Source organism: Myiozetetes cayanensis, unplaced genomic scaffold, assembly GCF_022539395.1.
Source record: "Myiozetetes cayanensis isolate MyiCay16 unplaced genomic scaffold, myiCay2020 scf1, whole genome shotgun sequence".
NCBI classification, from domain to species: domain Eukaryota; kingdom Metazoa; phylum Chordata; class Aves; order Passeriformes; family Tyrannidae; genus Myiozetetes; species Myiozetetes cayanensis.
In genome coordinates this window covers 131,229,136-131,249,269 of record NW_026086604.1, presented here as the reverse complement: position 1 = coordinate 131,249,269, position 20,134 = coordinate 131,229,136, and the positions used below count along the sequence as shown (strand labels likewise).

The 20,134-nt window shown below is 37.2% G+C and overlaps 1 protein-coding gene across 1 annotated transcript in view; it reads right to left on the bottom strand.

Annotated features, from left to right (window-relative positions):
* Positions 1-10,361: 10,361 nt before the first annotated feature.
* LOC126646999 (macrophage mannose receptor 1-like) overlaps positions 10,362-20,134 on the bottom strand; it is a 31,740-nt gene continuing 21,967 nt past the window's right edge. The window contains exons 23-30 of the mRNA XM_050328834.1: positions 18,895-18,997; positions 17,944-18,176; positions 16,594-16,759; positions 14,873-15,025; positions 13,208-13,324; positions 12,776-12,943; positions 11,663-11,698; positions 10,362-11,248 (exon numbers count right to left, since the gene is read on the bottom strand). Of these exons, the coding sequence (XP_050184791.1) occupies positions 11,049-11,248; positions 11,663-11,698; positions 12,776-12,943; positions 13,208-13,324; positions 14,873-15,025; positions 16,594-16,759; positions 17,944-18,176; positions 18,895-18,997 (1,176 nt within the window). The 3' untranslated portion in view covers positions 10,362-11,048. The remainder of the gene's footprint in view (positions 11,249-11,662; positions 11,699-12,775; positions 12,944-13,207; positions 13,325-14,872; positions 15,026-16,593; positions 16,760-17,943; positions 18,177-18,894; positions 18,998-20,134) is intronic.

The window sequence follows — 20,134 nt, the reverse complement described above, 5'->3', positions numbered from 1 at the left end:
TCTTATTCAACCACAGGAAACTGAAGAGTACTCTTGTACACCTGAACACATTCCATGACATTTTATTTAAATGTTCCCATCAAGTAAGCATTTTTGAATTTCAATTTCTAGCCTTAGCTATAACTCAAATTGTGAATACATCCAGAATATTACCCAAGACTGAGAATCTTAAGCTGATATGTAAAACACCTTCATAAGTGGTTAGTTTAATAAAGAATCCATTTATTTTGATAAGAAGGTAGCTTTTAAATTGTGTATCACAGAGAACCATACATGAAACGTTAAGGATCACAACAGCATAATAAAAAAATATTATCAAGACAAAGAATTCATTAGAGTTGGATTACATATTATTGTACAAATATGGAAGACAGCTACAAAACTATCACTAAAACCTACCAAGCTTTCATTTTTAATTTGCTAATTGAGCCAATGAATATTCATGATCTCAAACTTGTAGCAATTCTGCAGTTCATTTGTCTGCTATGTGATTTGTAACATTGCCATAAAAATCCAGACTAGCAGAAAATGTCAAAGAAAACTAACAGACTGTGCAAATTTCCCTTCTTTTCAGACTGTGTCTTAGTCCCTATGCAATAGTAAAGTACTATACTGAGGAAATGTCTGAATCGGGAAAGCAACTGACCAAAGTTTATCCTTTAGAGCTCTAAATTTGTACCTTTTTCTGATTTATCGCAGTTTAGAGAAATGGCTTTAAATTTTTTTCTTAAAAAGATGGCATTTGGAATAGTCCATAACTTATCTACAACAAACATAAACTAAAGAAAAAATAGTAAATTAGTGGACACAACAAGTACTGCACCAATAACTTTGCACAATAATTGCTTAATATTGGCAATAATTCTAGATTACTTTCTTAACATTTTAATATAACATGTTGGATTAATGTTTAATATAAAAAGACCCTTCTAATAAAAATTTAAATGTGTAACAAAATAATAAAGGATGTAAACTGTGTAATTTGAAAGTATTTCTTTGTCCATAAGTCATTCATCTGTGAAATAAACCATCATAGTTTGTTACCACATATTTTTAACAATGTTTGTTTTAATAACACACTGTGGGAAATATCCAAAAGATAGACTTTTTAAAACCGTGACAAATTTCCCTGACAAAAGTATTTACATAAGTGCAATTTATGCCTTTCCAAAACCAATTTAAATACAAAAATTAACTCACTGGTTGGGACTGACATTTGCCATGCAAAATCTATCACAACAGATGTCTCAAATTTCCTGAGACATTTTCTCAAGGAAAGAAAAAGTATATCAGCTAGATGCTCACAAATTATTGGACTTGAATCCATCGATACATTTATATAAGGCTCCAGTCCTGACAGTTACTGCACGATCTGCAGCCTGGAGCACTTGACTAGAATAAGCAGAGCCTACGCAGGAGCACAAATAAACCCAGTTTACAGTAGGCATAATAAACGCAACTTACATTTTTAGCATCAGTAGTTTCAAATAAATTTCCCAGGAAGCAGCTGTACATGGCTACAGGCTTGTTTACATGTAGAACTTTTTTTTTCAGTTTTGAGAGTGATATTTAAACTGGTTTTGCTAAAGTTGGAAAAAAATGTTAAAGCATCATTTGTTGTTATATAAAGAAACTTCACATTTTTTATTTTCAACTGACTAAAAGTCAAGCTACATTTTAGTGAATATGAGGGTATCCAGAAGGCACCTATCTCTGAATAACTGATACAATGATTGAATGGATGGTGGTTAAAAGGCTGCATGCTGAAAAGCATTATTAGTTGCCCTATTCTAGGTCTTTACAGGTTAAGTAATTTGCCTTTTAAGTATCCTTAGATCTGATGGAAAAGTAGCCTGTTCTGTATTTCCAGCATAGTGCAGAGATAAAAACAGTGTTGAGGTTCATTACTTAGTCCCAAAGCAAGATTAGAAGATATTTTTAATGTGAGAAGGAATAAAAGGCCCATAAAGGAAATCTTGCAGGAAATAAGACAGCATATTGCTGAAACAAAGCAGACATTACAAAAACAAAGAAGAGAGACTGTTTAATGTTTGTTTCTGTTGCTGATGGCAGTGGGAAAACATGTAATCTCTTTTAAAATAAACAAAAGATACAGTAGACGAATAGTTTGACACAAATTGACTCAGATAAGTCTTATAGTCTCTGGTCTCTGATTAAAACAGGTAATTACTGTGCTGTTTTCTGACCTTGTAATCTATTAATCACTTGTGTTAAACAAATATTTATTTAAATACAAGTCAGTTAGCATAGCCTTACATATCAGCTAATCATATGGATCAATGGAAAAATATAAGTAGCATCATAGAACCATAAGATGGTTTGGGCTGGAAGGGACCTTAAAGATGATCTAGTTCCAACTATCCCATCACGAGCACTACATCAAGTGAAAACACTCAACATTTTCAGAATACCAAACCTATGGATTTCTACTCATGTTCTGAGCTCCTATTAAAGCACTCGTATAGAGGTCCTCAAGATAGTCTATTAGTAAACAGAGCTATAATCCACCCCTGATGACTACATTTGTGGCTTTTAGTGTTACTGAAAAGTGTCTGTTAGTCAGTAAAATCTATCTCCATGAATGATTCCATACAAATACACAGATCATATTTCAGGTTTGTTTTCAAATGCTGGGAAGCCATTATGTAAGCAAGCACAGAACTTGAAAGAATATTTTCTGCAGTAGAATACACTTGCCAATGTCTTAAGAAAAGATGTATTTTCTTTTCCAAGACAAAATTACCCATTGCTTTGAACAGTCAGAATTCCTGAGTGGCAGACAAAGAAAAGTTAACTGCGTATTTTAGACAGTAAAGAAACACTTTTTGGAAATCACACCAGTGGACACATGCCAGAGAGAGAAGTACATTTTACAATCCTCTGACATACTCAGTGTAAAGTATTTAATCCCTTCATGTCTCTGAAAGGACAATACACCTGCTTTTGTGAAAGTGATGATGAATACAATAGTCTATTGCTCAAACATCACTGTTTCCAAAAACATCAGACTACAGAGGCAGTAGCTGAGAGGTATGTACCTTTTAGGAATATTTCAGGCATCTGACATGTTTATTTAAAATATATGTCATAGAGTCACATTTGATACTCATGATTTTGAAACTTATTCTTCAGCTGAGTCAAATTTTTTTCCAGCTTTGTCACTAATCACAAGAATTATTAGTAGAACAAGCAGTACTAAAGCGCCTCAAACCAGAAGTCCATCTATTAAATTGCTTTCTCTCTTACAAAGCCTAATAATGGACACTTACAGAAGTGTAGAAATAAGCATATAATGAAGGATTCTTCCTTGCTACATCACCCTGTTTTCTCTGAATTAAAGTTTTAGGAACCTCCTTAGCCAGTGGTCAATCAGTCACATTTGGATGACTCTGTTCAAGAGTTCCTCTTGATCTATTCTCCAGAAATATGGCAAATCCATTTTTGACAATAGGCCATCCTATGGTAAATAAAAAGATCATGATTGTATAGGTTTCCATAACATTTAACCTTAATCCCCTTTACACCTGAAAACCTTGTTGCATCCAGTAGTCCTGTAACAATGTTGCTAATGTTAACTGTCACCGCAGAGGTATTTTTAGGGTTAATTTTCCCAAATACATTACTTTGACTTTCATAGCACTAAATTTAGTTTCCATTTCATTATTTCATAGCTCAGCAGTAGACAAGTCTTCCCCAGGTATCCATACTCAAACTCTGGTTTTGACAACCATGAATACATACAAGTAATCAGTAAACTCCATCATTTCTTCCATGTGACTCGGGACTTCTTGAATAGCACATGATCAATATTTTCCATGTTTATCGGAACCTTCTGGTAGAGCTGTTAGGACTGATTTTCTAGTATAAACCCCACATTTACTCTTCCATAAACTATCATAGGTATTTCCATTCTTTCCTTATTACTGTTTTTACTGTTCTACCTTGTAGAAAATTAATCAGCAGTCTTAAAGTACTCAGGAAACAGACCTTGCTTTAGAAACCGATGTGGTATTTTTGACTTGTTATTCCTTTGGCACTCCAGATGTTTTCAAGAACAGGTTATGTACTACCACAAACACCAATTTCTAGTTCTTTCAGAACAACTTCTAGGATTTTTTTTTTAATTTTTTCTTAATGTATGTAAAATTTGAGGAGAATGTAATCAGTGACCTATTACAGTGACCTTTACCCAGTATAACACTAATCAGGGACTTGTGTTCTTGGGATGGATTAGCCTTCTGTTGTCAGTTTTTCCTCCAAAAAGCAGTGATGTATGAGTACACGTACATGTGCTGTCTGCATGACAGCCCACCCATATGACAAATAAAATGTTATGTGCAGAGAACTGAAGTCTTCTTCCATTATTACTTTTTTCTTCATTTGAAGTCTCTCGGTCGATTGTAGTCAATAACATCTTAGTGAATAGTTTAAAAAGGCAACAAGAACAGAAGAAAATAAGTACTGTTGCTCCCTGATGTGTCAAAACCATATTGCTTCTAAGTGCAATTCCATTTTGCTTCTTGAGAAATCTGTAAAGAAACAAATATACCTCATTAAAGTCTGGAAAAAAAACAATAAAAACAACAAAATGGACATTTACCGAAAGACAACAAATGGACATTTACAGAAAGACTACTGATGCAGTGAGATATGTTCATTCTACATTAAGACAAAAAAGTTGGAAATAAAAGCGACCATATTTATATCCCCAAGAGGGCCAAGTCTGGTGTGTAAACAAGTTCCTGAAATTGAGCCAGGAGAATTCCTGTCAGTTCTGTGTCTCTAACGATAATAAGCTAATGTTCTTTGCATTTATGTAGACTTTTCAATTTTAAGACTTAAAAGCAATTACCTGATCTTGAGAACGCTTCTGAGAGATAAACACACATTATAATACCTTTATTAGCAAGGGAGATGGAGGCATAGAGTTTTTTATTTGCCACATAATTAACTGATTACCAGAACAAACAGTGAATCACCCACACATCCTCCCTCCATGGCTAATATTGCTCAAACTGACCCTAATAGTGTGTGTGAAGGAAAATGCCGACCTGGAACATTGCAGTGATGGTCCCACAAGACTTGTGAGAAAAAACAAAAACAAAAACAAAAACCAAAACAACTAGAAAAGAAAAAAAAGAGAAATGGAAGAAAATTATCATTTTACTAATTCTGCTTCACTTACAAGTCACACATAAGAAAAAATTGCTCACATCACTTTAAGCTAAAAAAAGAGACAACTCTAGCTTGACAGAGAAGACCAGGGCATTATCTCATTTGTCATCTAAAAAATTAATTAGGAACTCTGAATCCCTCCCCCGTCATCTCCACGGCAGCCCATCCCCTTGCCCCCAGGCCCTGCCTGCCAGGGCCTCCCGCACATGGGCAGCGCTGTTCACGTCCTGGACACCTCCAGCTGAGGGAATTCACCCCTGCAGCGCAAAAAGCCTCCTGTCAAGGTTCAGATGCCGCCTTTGGCCCCGCAGCTCCGGCCAGCAGAAACAAAGGCCTCAGCCCCAGCCGGGGCGCAGCACAGCACCATGCCCTCTCTCTCTCTCTCGCTAGATGGCGCCGCCGGCTGCTGCGGGACACGGCGCGCCCGGGTCCGGCCGCCATCTCTGTCGCGACGCCTCAGCGCGGTGAGCCCGGCGGCACCGCGGCCGCTCCGCTCCCAGCGCCCTCATCCGCCCCGACCCATGGGAGACCCCCCGCCCCACAGAGCCTGCCTGGCTCCAGCAGCTCCCATGGAGGCGGCAGGAGAGGCTGCCCCGCTGCCCGCCAGCGCGTTTACAGTGGCGATGCCGGCAGTGCGAGCCTGGCCGGGTGTGAGGGGCGGGCCCCGGCGGGGATGAGCCCCAGCATCGGCGAAGGCTGCGGCACTTTGAGGCCGGGGCTACACATGAGCGGGGCAGAAGGAGGCTTTAGGCGGTCGCCTCACACGTTGCTTTGTGAGGCTTGGCTCACTACGTGGGACACCGGCGTGGCTGCCCTTACAGTGCGGGAGGGTGGCCAAGTCGTGGGGTCACCCCGGGGCTGGGGTTGGAATGTAAATCAGACGGTCCAGCCCCTGGCTACGAGAAGCGCTGTGAACATCTCCAAGCCTGAAGACTCCGCATCCCCCCTGGCCAGCCTATGACAGTCTTGGAGATACACACCAAATCTGGGCTCTTCTATTGTGCAGAAAGTACACTCTCCAATGGTCATTCCTTAGCCAAGTAACCAGAGTCATGGAAGGCATCTAGAAGTGCCCCAGGATGGGGAGGATCCTTCTTCAGTTGCTTTGCAGTTCTAGGAGGTAGAAATAAAACCTTATTTGTCGTCTGTGCCTGGTTTTTGATGAAGTGCTGTCCTCGGTGCTTGGCTTATGGAGTACTGGGATGCCACTGCTGGCTTGTCATCTCAATGTCTGTGCGATCTTGTAGGAAAAACATTTTTCCATATTACAGTTTGTCTAGAAATACCTGGAACCTCACTCAGACAAAGTTCAGAACAATGCAAACCACTCAAGTTCTGTTTCTATTAAAAAAGGGATCAGGTCATGAAGTTGAACTGTTTCCTCTGGATATATAGCAAATTTGTGAACAAGGAATTATGAAGTTAAGAATAGATGGGAATTGCTGAAACCCACTGAAGAAAACTAATGTTCAGTTAGGAAAAAAAAAGTTGTCTTGTGTGCTTGAGTGCTAATGAACATAAAACTGTATCATGTCTTTAATTTCAAATAATCTTTCTCAACCATAAAACTTTACAAAAAGTTCTTAAGTATTTTACAAAACTTCTGAGGTTATTATGTGAAGAACTTACATTTAAATATCTTTCAATATGTGTCTTTCAAACTTGTATATGGTAGATAGGAACTTTTGGGAAATTGGGTGATTTTTTTCTCGAGAACCTCATAAGTATATGACCAGTTAGGTAACTGCAGTAACCAGTCCACTCTCCTTGACATAATCTCTTGATACAGCAGCATTTGATATGAGACTGAACAGGCTTTTATGCTTCCTTTATCTTCTTCAGCTCTATGTATCAGTGATGGAGACAGAAGCAGCAGAGCCCTCATTTCTGATGCTCAGCACAACTTAACCTTCTCAGGGGTTCGCTGCTGTGCAGGACACATCAGTAGCTGCTCAGGGAAACAGAAACACTTCACTGATTTCTCACCCGTCCTGGCACGTTGAGAAGTGTTTGTGAGCATATAAAGGCAGATGGTTTCCTTGGGAGTTTATTTGTAGTTTCTGTCAATGTTCTTAACATTTGTTTAAGAAACACGACTTGTTCAGTTTCCATTCTGAATCAGTATGAAAAATAAAATCGACAGAAATCTTTGAATTTCACAGATGTTTCGTTTCCAAAAGTAATGGTTTTCAAACCAGGGGAAAAGAAATCCGTGGTTTTGATAGCTGTTTTCTGAACTAGCCTGAAGCTATTGATGACAAATGTAATCAACAAAAAACTATTAGTGCATGCTGTGCTGAAATGCACAAGATATCAATTAAGAATTGGATTCTGCAGAACTCATTTACTGTGAGATAATTGGTTTCGGCTTTCTTCTTGCCAGTGAGAGTCTAGAAGTTCTCATCACTCTCTGGACTAGATGAACTAATCATACCCTAATGTATCCATCTGTTTGTGCTGATCTTGGCTGGGTAGTTTAGTGTGATATGGCTGCATTTTAGATATCTACATTATATGAGATGAATTCCATCCTCTTCAGGTGCCTTAGATAGCTGAGGATATGTATGAAAGAGATTATGTTATTATTGCAAATGGTAACGATTAAAAGTGAGGAAAATCCATTTATTTATGGAAATGTGAGGAAAAATCCCACATGCACACACATCAGTATAAACACGTATGTTAGAAATCGATGCTGAGGTGTCTTCTCCACTCTGAAACTATTTTAAATGGCAGCATTCATAATAAGCAATATTTTTCTTACGCCAAGCATTGAACTGGCAGTTGTTTTAAGTATACAAGACTCTTTGAAGAAAAAAGAAACATGTAAACACCTGACTTGAAATCCCAGAAACACTGGGGTTTGCGACTAAGCATTTAAAGATGTAAGGGCATTCTCTGCCCTCTGGAATTTAAACAAGTGCAACCCAACCCTCTTCTGTGGCTGAGCAATGTGGGAGGTGTGTGGGTGATGTATTACTCATATCCAATACCAAGTCCAAATGACAGAGAGAAGTTGGTGCTCAGGTGCATTGGTCTCTTCCCCAGTGGCAGTTCCGTTGTTTGAGATGCTAGACTGAAAGATGTGTCTGTGTTCTGGCAATTGCTGTCCACACTGCAAGCAGCAGGTAATGATGACAGTGCCTGCCTGGCATGAGGAGGTCTGGTCAGGGCTATGGCTCTCATGCCTTTTCCCAGGTGTGAGCCCCACGCACTGACTCACTCTGCACTCATCTATTTCCACTGCTGTTCTCATCACAATTTCTCTGCTTTTCTGTAAGAGGCACTTTGGATCAGTCTTTGTGGTGTCTCAGTGTCTTGCAGAGTGATCAGCAACATGCTTTGTGTCTAGTCTGTGATCTTGTCCATTTCTTGTCGTTTCAGTCATGATATTCAGTCTGTCTACAAAGTAGCTGTACATAAAGGTGTATATCTATCAAAATGTTTTCATATAATAACACAGAGAGCCAGCACGCAGAGCAGCCTGATTGTTGAGCTCTGCTGACTTCCTGCCAGACTTCTCCTCTGGAGGTCCCAGGCTGTGCTGAATTTGGTCACCAGAATACTTCTGTTATGAACTTGCAATTTTTATAATTAAATTACAAATAACTTTAAAAAAAATGTCTCTTCTATTGTATATTTCCTTTTTTCTTTTGGGAAAGGTAACTCTATCAGATTCACTAACCTGGGCATATATATGGTATTATCCAGCAGCACGTAGTCTTTGTAAGCACAGAACAGGAAAAGCACTTTCACTATTCACTCATCCAAAGGGCAAGCAGAAGCGTGTATTCCCAGATATCTGCAGCACATACCAGGAAATTATTTTATCTCTAGTCATCTCCATGGGAAGCAGGTGTTGTTTTTCTAATTTGCACAGTTTTGTGCAGAGCTCTCTCAGCTATTTCCTATTTCCTCCTGAAAATGGCAGTGACTTTCTTTATTGCAAGGAGCTGGTATTACAGGACTTACTATAGTAACTTAAGGAATTTTATCTGAGGGCTGTTATCACTGGACTTTAATGTCAAAGGACATTAAGAGTAAAAATTAATTTTGGTTTACTTAATTTTTAACTTTATTTTAAATAACCTGTAGATGGGTGTTTTGGTTTGAGGTTTTTTTGATGGTGATTTGGTTTGGTTTGGTTGTTTTGTTTTTAATCACATCTTAGTTAAAAGACCTTATGTCTGTAAGTAGTGTCATACAGGCATACCAGGAAGGGAGAAGCCATACAATCTTCAGACATCTTTGTCTGTGATTGGTGAACCTTCTTTACCAACTTAGCCAAAGGTGTAGAATAATGTTTGGAATAATTTGTCTCCATCCAGCAAAAGAGTGGTGGTGGGGGGAAATTTGAATGCTCTGGAGGAAACTGACTAGCAGGTGTGACTCATGTTTCAAGATAGTGTTTGATAAGACAACGGAAGTAAGTATTCCTGAAGAAAGAAGATACTTCCATTCTAAGCCGCTATCAATAACATTTTTACTTAGTAGCCTTTATTGCTTCCTGGATATCTAGAAGAAATCTAAATGATAGAGATAATTCAAGTGTGTTCTTAGGCTGAGCAGGCATACAAATCTGAAACCTTCCTGAAAATCAAAACCTAGTCCCCTTTTTCCAGATATTTTCTTCTCTTTAGCAGAGATCTTTAAAGTGGTATCATTCTTTTGTCAGTTAGAGACCATAAGCATATGGAGTGGGTAAGAAATTCTGACAATTCTCGCAGAAGGGTCAAAGAAAGAATCTGTTTTCTGATACATATATTTGTAACCTGCTCCTCTGCTCTAGCCCCATGCCTCCATATGATTGTTCACTGTGGCCCATTAGTGCCATGTGCCCTCCTATGGCTTGGAGAAAGGTGTTCTCATTCCTCAGGAGGGATGATGCATGTCTTAAAATATGCAGACTGATAAACTGCCTCCTGAGGCAAACACTGCTACTGGGTACAATGGAAGAAAAGCTGAGAGGGGTCTAGGCATCATATTATCAAATGAAATCAGAACAAAAATGAAAGAATTTATTGTCAAAAAATACATCAGTGATTTTATGTCCCTAAAGTGGAGAACTCTATAATGCGGTATAAGATGGCCATTTATTATACATACTTAGATCTCAAAAGGGGACCTCTGCATACTGAAAGCATCATTACTGAAATAAAACCCAATGAAAAGATCATCTACTCTTCTATCTTTATTATTAATTTGAACTGCAGAAAAATATAGGTATTTCCAGAATAATAGAATACTGCAAGGCTGTAGGACATGGCATAATTATTCCAAAAAGTCAGAATAGAGGTAGAAATAAATGAGCCTCTTCAATTTCTTTTACAACTGTCTGTCTCGGGTTTTTTGGTAAGCAAATAATACACAGATGCAGATATCATAACAGGTTTTGCATGAATGAAAAGATACTGTGAAGCTGAAAACCTGAAATGTGCAATATGTCCCATCATAGTGTAGGTTCCACTGAGGTAATACACAGAGAAAAAATAATTTGAAGGTATGAGTAATGATTTCCCCTGTGTGCAAAAAGGAAAATTTCTACATTGAGTTGAATAAAGTAGTTTTCAAATAGTAAATATATGTCCGAGTTTTCATGTAATACCTCTGGAGCCAACTTGTCAGGCATGCCCAGTTATGTGAAAAACATATATACACTCCCCAAACTAAACAACTCTCTAAAACTTTGGAGGGAATTTTGGAAGACATATACATATGTGTGTATTTATATAAATCCATGAACTTTGTATTTGAGGAGAGAGGAGACTGAGAGGAGACAAGGAAAATGTGAAGATTTCAATGATCCATAGCCTGGATTTTGTTAGTTGGAAACATGTAGGCATTTGGTCAGACTACATGCCAGTATGTGCATCTTTATCTTGAATATCCACAGTTCCTTCTGATCCAGTCATTCTGGTTGAAACCTGTGGTAGGTTTTGTCTTTTCCTCCTCAAGTAGAAATAAATTATACTTCCAGCCCCAACTATAGAAAGAGCTAGAAGAATGAACAGCCAAATGATGCCAGCGGAAAGTACTTTCTCCGTTTTCTCTTCTGTAATGAGATACAATGGAATCAACACCTTTGATCTTAAACGATTTCAAAATCTAGTAATAAATGGGATTTCTTTAACCTGAAAGCAGAAACAGGTGATGTGCCTGTAGGTTTTCACTTCAGCACATGGGTTTGAGGTTTTTTTACTAACAAAACCAAACAAAATATAATTAAATCTGGTCAAAGCCCGATATTAAAAGTATGAACATGAAAGTGAAATAAAGCCCAATATTAAAAATATAAATATAAAAGTAAATAAATATTTACTTCAGGGCAAGCCCTATTTCCTATACTGAGGAGCGTACGGACTTTTTTTTTAATACCCTCAAAACTGATACTTAGAAGCTATGTAATTATCTTCTTGCTGTATTTGAACATTGCCTTATAATTCTACTTAAAATGAAGTATGCTTACCTCTATTTTCTGTTGACACCTCTGTGCTTTCAGGAGCTTTTGAAAGGAAAGAAAATGTTTATTCTGAAAGCTTTAAAAAAAGAAAACAGACATTTCCAACTTCCTAGGTCCCAATGTGTCTGACAATTCCCCCCTCACTGTGCTAGTGACAATTCCTCTCCCATAAAGATGGAGCTAAGCATGTGTAACACTCTGCTAGGATGATTGGCTATTTAATTCCAAGAGCATTTGGCCTCCTCAGTTGAGATACCTCAAAAAAGACATCAAATTAGAGTCAGGTTTCTGTTATATTGAAAAGTGTTTTCAGATATGTTAATTTTTTAGAACTACTGACAGGATCCCTAATAATTTTAAGGTGTTTCCTGAAAGAAGGTATTGAGTGTTAGAGATGCATCATAAGCATTTTACTTGAGCTGAAAAGTACCTTCTATTGTGGTCGCCCCATCTGTCAGAGACAACCATTCCACGTGGAAGTGGTTCCTATGGTAATTGCACTTCCATAGCAAGTAATGGAAAGGTGAACAGAGCTATGAAGTTTAACCAAACAAAATGTCCATTTTCTGGACCACTTTCATTTATTCTCAGTTGGCAATCGAACTCATGCATTTTCTTACAAATGATAATTTTTATATCAGGATACTACCAGCATTTCATGAAACATGGTTCTATCTTACTCTAGACAAAGAGTGCCACAAGAATATGTGTTATAATATTCCTGTAATCCATCAGATCAGAAGTCAATAGGGAAAGGAATCACCAATTTCAGCATTTCTACAAGACAGTTTTAATCGCACTTACCAGAACAAGATTTTTTTTGAGAATATATTCAGGGAAATGAAACAAAATGTGGTTTTTGAGCTTAGCTTGCCAAAACATAGGGATCTGAAGTATTTATTGAGGCTGCATGGGGCTGGTGGTAGTTTTACAGGACTTATGGGAGATGCGGCCATCTGAGAAGGTTTATGGGGCTTGCCAGTATTTAGGCAGCCACATCCTGCTATTAGAGTCAGTTAGTTTTGCTCATAAACCTAGAATATTTTGCATTTTTTTATTATACAATGAAAATACATTATCAGGCATTATTAACTTTAATGCATTAGAAATATTACTTACTTTTTGGTTTTTTGCAGATATATCCTTTTCTGAAAGAACAGACATTGGTTTTCCAGTAGCCAGACAATGCACATATTTCTCCACAATCTTTAAACCTTGTGTTTGAAGGTTCTCCCATTTCCCAGTTGACAAAATCCATTGCAGATTTGTCTGTCCATACCCACTGTTCTAATATTTAAAATGAGCATATATGTATAAACTACAGGGGTTTAGACAAATAGAATAAGTTGTGATGGAGAAAATGAAAATTTTTAACATGAATAGTTAGTTAAATGTTTCAGTTACATTTCTAAGCAAATGGCATGCTGGAAAATAAACTTTGTATAATTTTTATGTATGTGTAATTTGAAGTGCACAAAGTTGATTTATTTTTAATATAACATATAATTTTGTATGATATGATAATGTGTGATTCAATATTAAAGATATTACCTCTGTCATTTTTCTTTAGCCCTGTCCAAAAATTTGGTGATTTTCCATGGAGTATCTTAATGGTGTTTGCCAGAAAGTTTGCTTCAGTATAGTCTTCTACTGATACCAAATCAGCACCTGAAAAAATATTAAGGAATACATCACAATGTCTCATTTTCCTAAAGCTCAAGACAATAAACACATAAAAAATATGCAAATATATATAGAAGACACTAATTCTTGCATATAATATTCACTGGCCTTTTTGTAGTTATTAAATCTCTTTATTGTATTTTGAGCATGTCTTCATGTCTTATGGATGCAAATCAGTAAAAAGACATGTATTTTCTGAAATTTCCTGGATTTTTTTTAATTTTCGGTTTTTCAGAGAAGCAAAATTGCTCTCCTGGGATACTTTTTGGATAGGTCTGACCACACTCCAGATTGTGGTGCAAATAGGCTAAAGAGATACATGTGATGTGGTCAGCACCATGTGGTCAGCACCATGCCTGTGTGTGTTGGCACTACAGCTCTGTCCCCCATCAGTGGCTGGACAGCAGCTTTGGAAGTCCCTGATGACAGCATCTGCAAGGTTAGGTAGAATGTGTCAGCAGCTGGAGGTTGCAGTCCAGAAGATGTCCAGAAGTTGATTTATAATTGCCATATGCCCTGACATTGCAAATACACAAAGCTATGTTGGGGTCATCAGGAAATGAGCACCTTCCTGGCCTGGCCACTGGATTAACAGGCAGGCAAAAATGTAGGAATGTAGAACATGGAGCAATGTCCCATTGTGACCTTGCATCCTGGTTATTAGTGTAATATTTACTTTTTGTAGTAGTTATGTCATTTATCTTTCTACAGAACAACTTCAGGAATTTTGTTGTCTTACAGCTGTGGAGTAAAATGCCTTTACAAAGCTACTTTTTCAGTTTGCTCATTCACGGGTCAGTGTTTTCAGACATATGGGGAAATGCTTCTAGAAATCCTTTCATTCTCTTACAATTAAAAGACTATGGCTCAGACATATAGTGCTAATGTATAGAATGTTTCCTATTCTTACTCACACTGAAATGTGTGTTGCATCACAGCAATTCTCAGAACTGTGGAGCAAAGTGGCTTTTCCTTTCCCTGATCAACATACTGCTCTTCCCTGCATGGGGACAGCATGGAGGCTGTTCCAGAGCAGGAGCTGCATGCCTGTGTGTGTTCTACTGGTTCCTGAAAGCTAAACTACTCCTCCATCTCATTTGTTGTCCATCCTGTGGGATCCAATTAATAAACTGTGCCCTGGAACTAACAAAGACAACTATCCTATGACTCTGTGTCTCCTGGTTTACACTGCTTGTGGATTCCCTCTTGTGTGGGGAAGGGAACGTCAACCCTGCAGCCAGTGCCTTAGTGGGTCTGTAAAAGTGTTTATCTCCCTAGCCAATTACTGATTGCCATAAAACCAATCGAAATTTAATATTTTTGAGGTATTCATATTTCACCTTATATTTGAGAAAAGAAATGGTGCTGTCTCTGACAAAGTTTACTTTTATTGTCAAAAAACATGCTCGAAAAAAGCAAACAAATAAGCACTAAAGGTGAAGTTTTAAAGTAATTTGAGATTTGCTTAGCAATATTATTTATTATTTTGTGTGTTTAATTATATCAGCAGTCTTTCTAAGACAAAACACTCACCAAGGCGGGCACATTCTTGATGAGATTGAGACCAGCTTCTTTTCTTGGAGGCCTCAAAGTAATAGCAGTGACCATGGAAAGGTATCCAAGATTTGTGTCCTCTTGACTCAGGGCATTTTCCAGGAAGTTGTGGGGGCTCAGTAGGGGCCATTACTGATAAAAGATCAGGTAGTTGAAGTCCAACTATTTTATAACATTTGTTTTTCACATTATACTAGTAAGACAAAACTAACCAGATTGTTAGGTTTGTAATCATAGAAGAAATGAAACATGTCAAAGAAGAGCTTGAATATGGCTCTGATTTTATGTTTTGAGACAATATTTTGCTTCATATTTATTTATCAAGGTGATTAGGAAGATACACTAGTCTATAAAAAGTATAGTCTCTGTCTAATGGTGATTTTGGTAATTAGTCAATAAAATATGCAGTTGCTCTTCTGGCATAAATATCTGCCCAAGTAGTTAAAACTGCTATTTTTAAAAATTTCTTCTGCCATTTCTGTCCAATTTTTTGATAGGATCAAAACTGTATAGCAGAAATTGTGATTGTGTATGAAAGTGTTGGTATAACTAATCATGGCATGCAAGATCTTTTATTAAACTGCTTCCTGAATATGTTCCATAGTGATTGATATAATAGGAAGATTTTGGATGGGTAGGTAAATGCAGATGGATTGAAAATTAAATGTTCTGCCAAATTACATTTTCTTCCTGTTAGTCTTCTACAGTCTATTTCTTTCCCTATTAAGGAACATTCAGATCTCAAATGAGATTTCCAGAATAATAAAGTGGAAAGGGACATTATGTATAAAATCTAAGGATTTTTGTCAAATTAAAACATCTTAGAATGTAATTTGGCATGTAATTTTAAATTTGCTAATGATTCAAGATCTTCCATAATGTTGACAAAATCAAGAATATAAGTAAATTGTGAAATCATATTTATACTTATTTTCATGTAAAATATAGAGGTTTGTGGTTGGAATGCTCCTCAAGGGGTTATTTACTTCATCCTTGTCTCACAAGTGACATGAAGGTAATATCTGTTTTTAACAGACGTTAGTACTGCTTGTTCCTTGCAAGCTGTACTGAAAAAAATACTGAAAAAGGAGATTCCCTGATCTGTCCAGAGTATTTATTAAAGGCTTCAGTTCTGATAAAATCAGAAGTTTTTCCTTGCTGTATTTAAGTCTTTAGCATTACCCCTTTCCAACCTCTATCAGAAATAGGGTATAATTAAATTCCATTCCATAAGGTTCATTTTTAATATTTAGACAATTCTAAAATACTATGGTTTCTCTTAGTCATTTGTTTCTTAGTGTTTTATCCAACTCCAATCTTTTCTTTTAATTCTTGTTTCCTGGTCATATGAACTAGTTGACTGAGAGCCTTTTCAAACTTTGGTGCCTCAAACTGGATACAGAATGTCGTGTAATGCCTAATAAAACCAGATCTCATAGCTAGTGAATTGCTTTTCCTATTAGAATGAATAGCTAAGAAACCAGTGAGTGTACAATCCTTTGTTTCTTAGGCTTTCGGTAATTATTATGAATCAATTTACTTCTGGGAAGAGTTCAGATGGATATTTAGAGCTAGTTACTACTTATGTCTTCCTGTACACTGGTATATAAGCCAAGTATTTTTCCAGTGGCTTATCATATTTAGTACAGTTGATAAATCTATACAACCTCCCATCAAAACATTTGTATGAAGTTACTTACCATCTGATTTTTTACAGACAGAAAAGCGTTTTTCCTTGCAAGAAGCTGTCTTCCAGGTGCCATCAGTGTCTAGGTAGACACATGCTAATGTCTGTTTTGGTTCTCTGCTGGACCACTTGCTGTAAACTAATCTCCATCTGTCAATCCATTGATACTTGCCATTCGTCTGGAAGCAAAATCTACGTGGTAATTTCAAGGTTATTTGCAGTGACATAGCTACTACACAGGATCTTCAAGAGGACTCTCATGTAACCAGTATGGAATCATATGCTTACTGCTGCCCCCTTTTAGCTTGTAAATACTAACTGCATCAAATGTACAGTCATCCACAGAGCTAAATGCCCTTCAAAAACTATGTAACATTAGTTCAGAGCATTTTTCAAGCATTGGGAAATGGAAGGAAAAAGAAGAAGGAGGCGTGAAAGGAGGCACGCCTCCATAAAACTAGGAGTCAGATAAGACATCATGTTGGTATGACCGCCCAAATGTCTGCATGGAAAATGGAAGCGTGGGTGGGAGTGTTCTCGAGCAGCGCTGTTGTAGTTACTGTGACTGTGATTCATGGTGAAGAGTGCAGCATGTCAAAACACACCTACCCTCCAAATGTTCACCTTCTCCTGTCATACAACTGATGGAGACATCCCACAAACAGAAAGGATTATTTCTCCATAATATTCTAACTTCTTAATAGGAGCAATGACACTCACAAATGGAAGGGTTTTTTCCCATAGTATGGTAACTTCTAATTGGAGCAATTACACCAATTGCATTTTCAAAAATATAGTCATTGGTCAATATGTACCATATCATATAGCCTCCAGATTCCCTTAACTAATTTTTACCCTGTTTCTGTCCACAACTGTATTTTGCTATTGCTAGCATAAATAAGAACACTCTAGCAAAATATGAACATAAACACACACATAAAAACCATTCCTTCTCAGGTCTCAGGTGTGTGACCTGAGATACCTTGGCACTGATCCCTGAGGTACGTAAACACACGACAGGAGGGCAGGATGCACGTTGTTCCTGGAAGATCTTTTAGATTACAATTAACTCAAAATGTTCGAGATACTTCAAGTGACTCCAAACAACATACAACATTGTTAAATACTGGTTTGCAGGAATATTTCCTTGTGCTAAAACTTGTAAGAATTCTTAGTTCATTAGAATCTCCACTACACAAGTCTTACTTGAAGATTTCCAGTGCAAAAAGGAAGCATACTGATCTAACATGCTGTTTTCAGCACAACACTGTCAGAAATTCCTATGGGTAACAAGATGAGAGCATAAAGTAAGATCAGGTCTGGTGTCATCTTGACTTCTTGTATGTAATGTACGTATTCTTACCATATTGCTGTTAAGACCAATCCACAGAGGCTCTCCATATTCCTGTGCAAGTAAGAACAGCAGTGCCTGGCTATAAGGGTCTAAAATGCTGGCAAGTTCTGAGGCATTGTTATTGCAGCTTTTGTGTGCTTCCTCCCAGTTCATTTTGAAACGGGTGACCGAATAGCTAATGCCACTAGAATGGTCGGAAGCAAACTCCAGCACTGTTGCTGATGACTGAAAGAGTGCAGGATCTGTAGGAAGAAGGGGAAAAAACCCACCAGAAGAGCAGTTTAATCTGGAAGTCACATATTTGAATTGAGCAACTGAATAACATCTTCATTATTTACAAACCTAGTATAAAATTCTAGTATAAAATTGCTGATGGAATGGAACACCTTCTTCTTAGTTGTTTATAAGTAAAACATAACTTTAAAACAACAGTAAACTTTCTAGATGAAAGAAATATATTTTCAGCAACTGACTTTTGAATCTATAAATGCACAGTATCTTATGTTGTAGAGGTATATTCACCCCATCAGTCAAAAATAACATACCTGACCTTCCTGTTTTCAAAATACTCTTTGCAGCTTAGGAGCTTTGTAAACATCAAGTTTGTTTGGATAAACCAGATTTATTTGGATAAGTGTAAAACTTACTAGTTTTGATATTCTATAGATCCTTATAAACATATGTAATTAAAATTTTTGTGGGTTTTATCTATTAAAAATAAAAAAAAATTAATTTCCTAAATTCTGCTGTGTTTTTTATCATTCCCTTCTCCAAAATATTGCTAAGTAACACTGGGAGGTAGGATGGGCCTTTTACTGATACTTTCCCTAAAAAAAAAACTAAAATGAAACAAAACAAAACCAAAAGAAAACAAACCCAAACTCAAATAAAGCATATTAAACAAGAAAAGTGATTTAATTGTTGTGTTATAAATTTCAAGATTAGCAATACAGAACTTACCACTATTCTTCTGGCATATAAATCCTCTCGAATTATAACACTCCTCATTGTTCCATTTTCCTGTGTCATCAGCAGGACCTCTCTTCAGAGAAACACAATCAAACTGTTGGAGAAACAGAAAGATATGGGTACATTGATATAAAAAGTTTTTATAACAAAGCACTGTAACTCCCTGAGTAGTTTTACTCCTTTTTTTCCTTTGAATTCTGATGTTTTAGGGTATGTGTTACAACTCTAGAAACACCTTTCTTTTATCCTTTTCTGTTCTTGCTGGCATCCAGTTCTCCCTTTGTACACCCTTGCAAATCTTTGTAATCTTCAGCTCAACCTGCTTTTTCATTTTGTTCTTTTCAAGGAGATATACTTAAGAGGCACTATTATTTTTGAGAATTTTGTGTGACACTTTCTGTCCCAACTAATGAGCAACCATCAATAAGATTTTGAATAAGAATGACATGGAGGTCACGCTTTTTATTTAATTTGCAAAGCCAGCTTTAAAAAGTGGTCATTCTTGACAAAATCACCTACATTACAGTCCTCGGCAGAACTATCATCATCTACTTCTTAGCATTTCTTAATAAGCTGGAACATCAAGTTTATTACAAGCTGCAATCACCTACTAATCTGCCATGCTGAATTTTTCAGTCCACTGAAAAGGATTCTCTGAAGGAGAGATCTGTTAACATTATTAAAGGTAAAGGAGAAAAGTAGGAAATACCTTTGCACATTTTTTTTTCCTGGTTGCTCTTTCCTAGGACTGTTATTAGAGCTACAGTGGAGCTCTGTATTCTGCAGTATCATTATGTCTTCCAATATGCCTTGACCAGGGGCTAAATGGGCAAGAGCAGCTTGAATTGACTCAGATGCAGATTAAGCTGGATGTCTAGAGCTATGATTTCTGGGTTCTTTGAAGGTGAGGATACCAAAATGAAGGGAGGATGGGCAGTGAGTGGAATGGCATAGTGTGAAGGCCAAGTTTTGAAAGCAAAATATAGGAATAAATGGAAGAAAGGGAATGTGGGTGTGCAAATCAGTCTATATTGGTATGATTATGTAGAATGATATTTTATTTACAGCATTCTGATGTTTGCTTTCAGTGCTAGAAGTGGAGAGGGTTTTATTGGTTTAGAAAGTAGTTGACATCTATTGGCCCTTAGCAATTCAATTACAATTTTAAATAGCAAAAATGTTAAAAAACTTTGATCTCTTTCCTTTTGCATTATCTCCCCCTTCCTTCCTA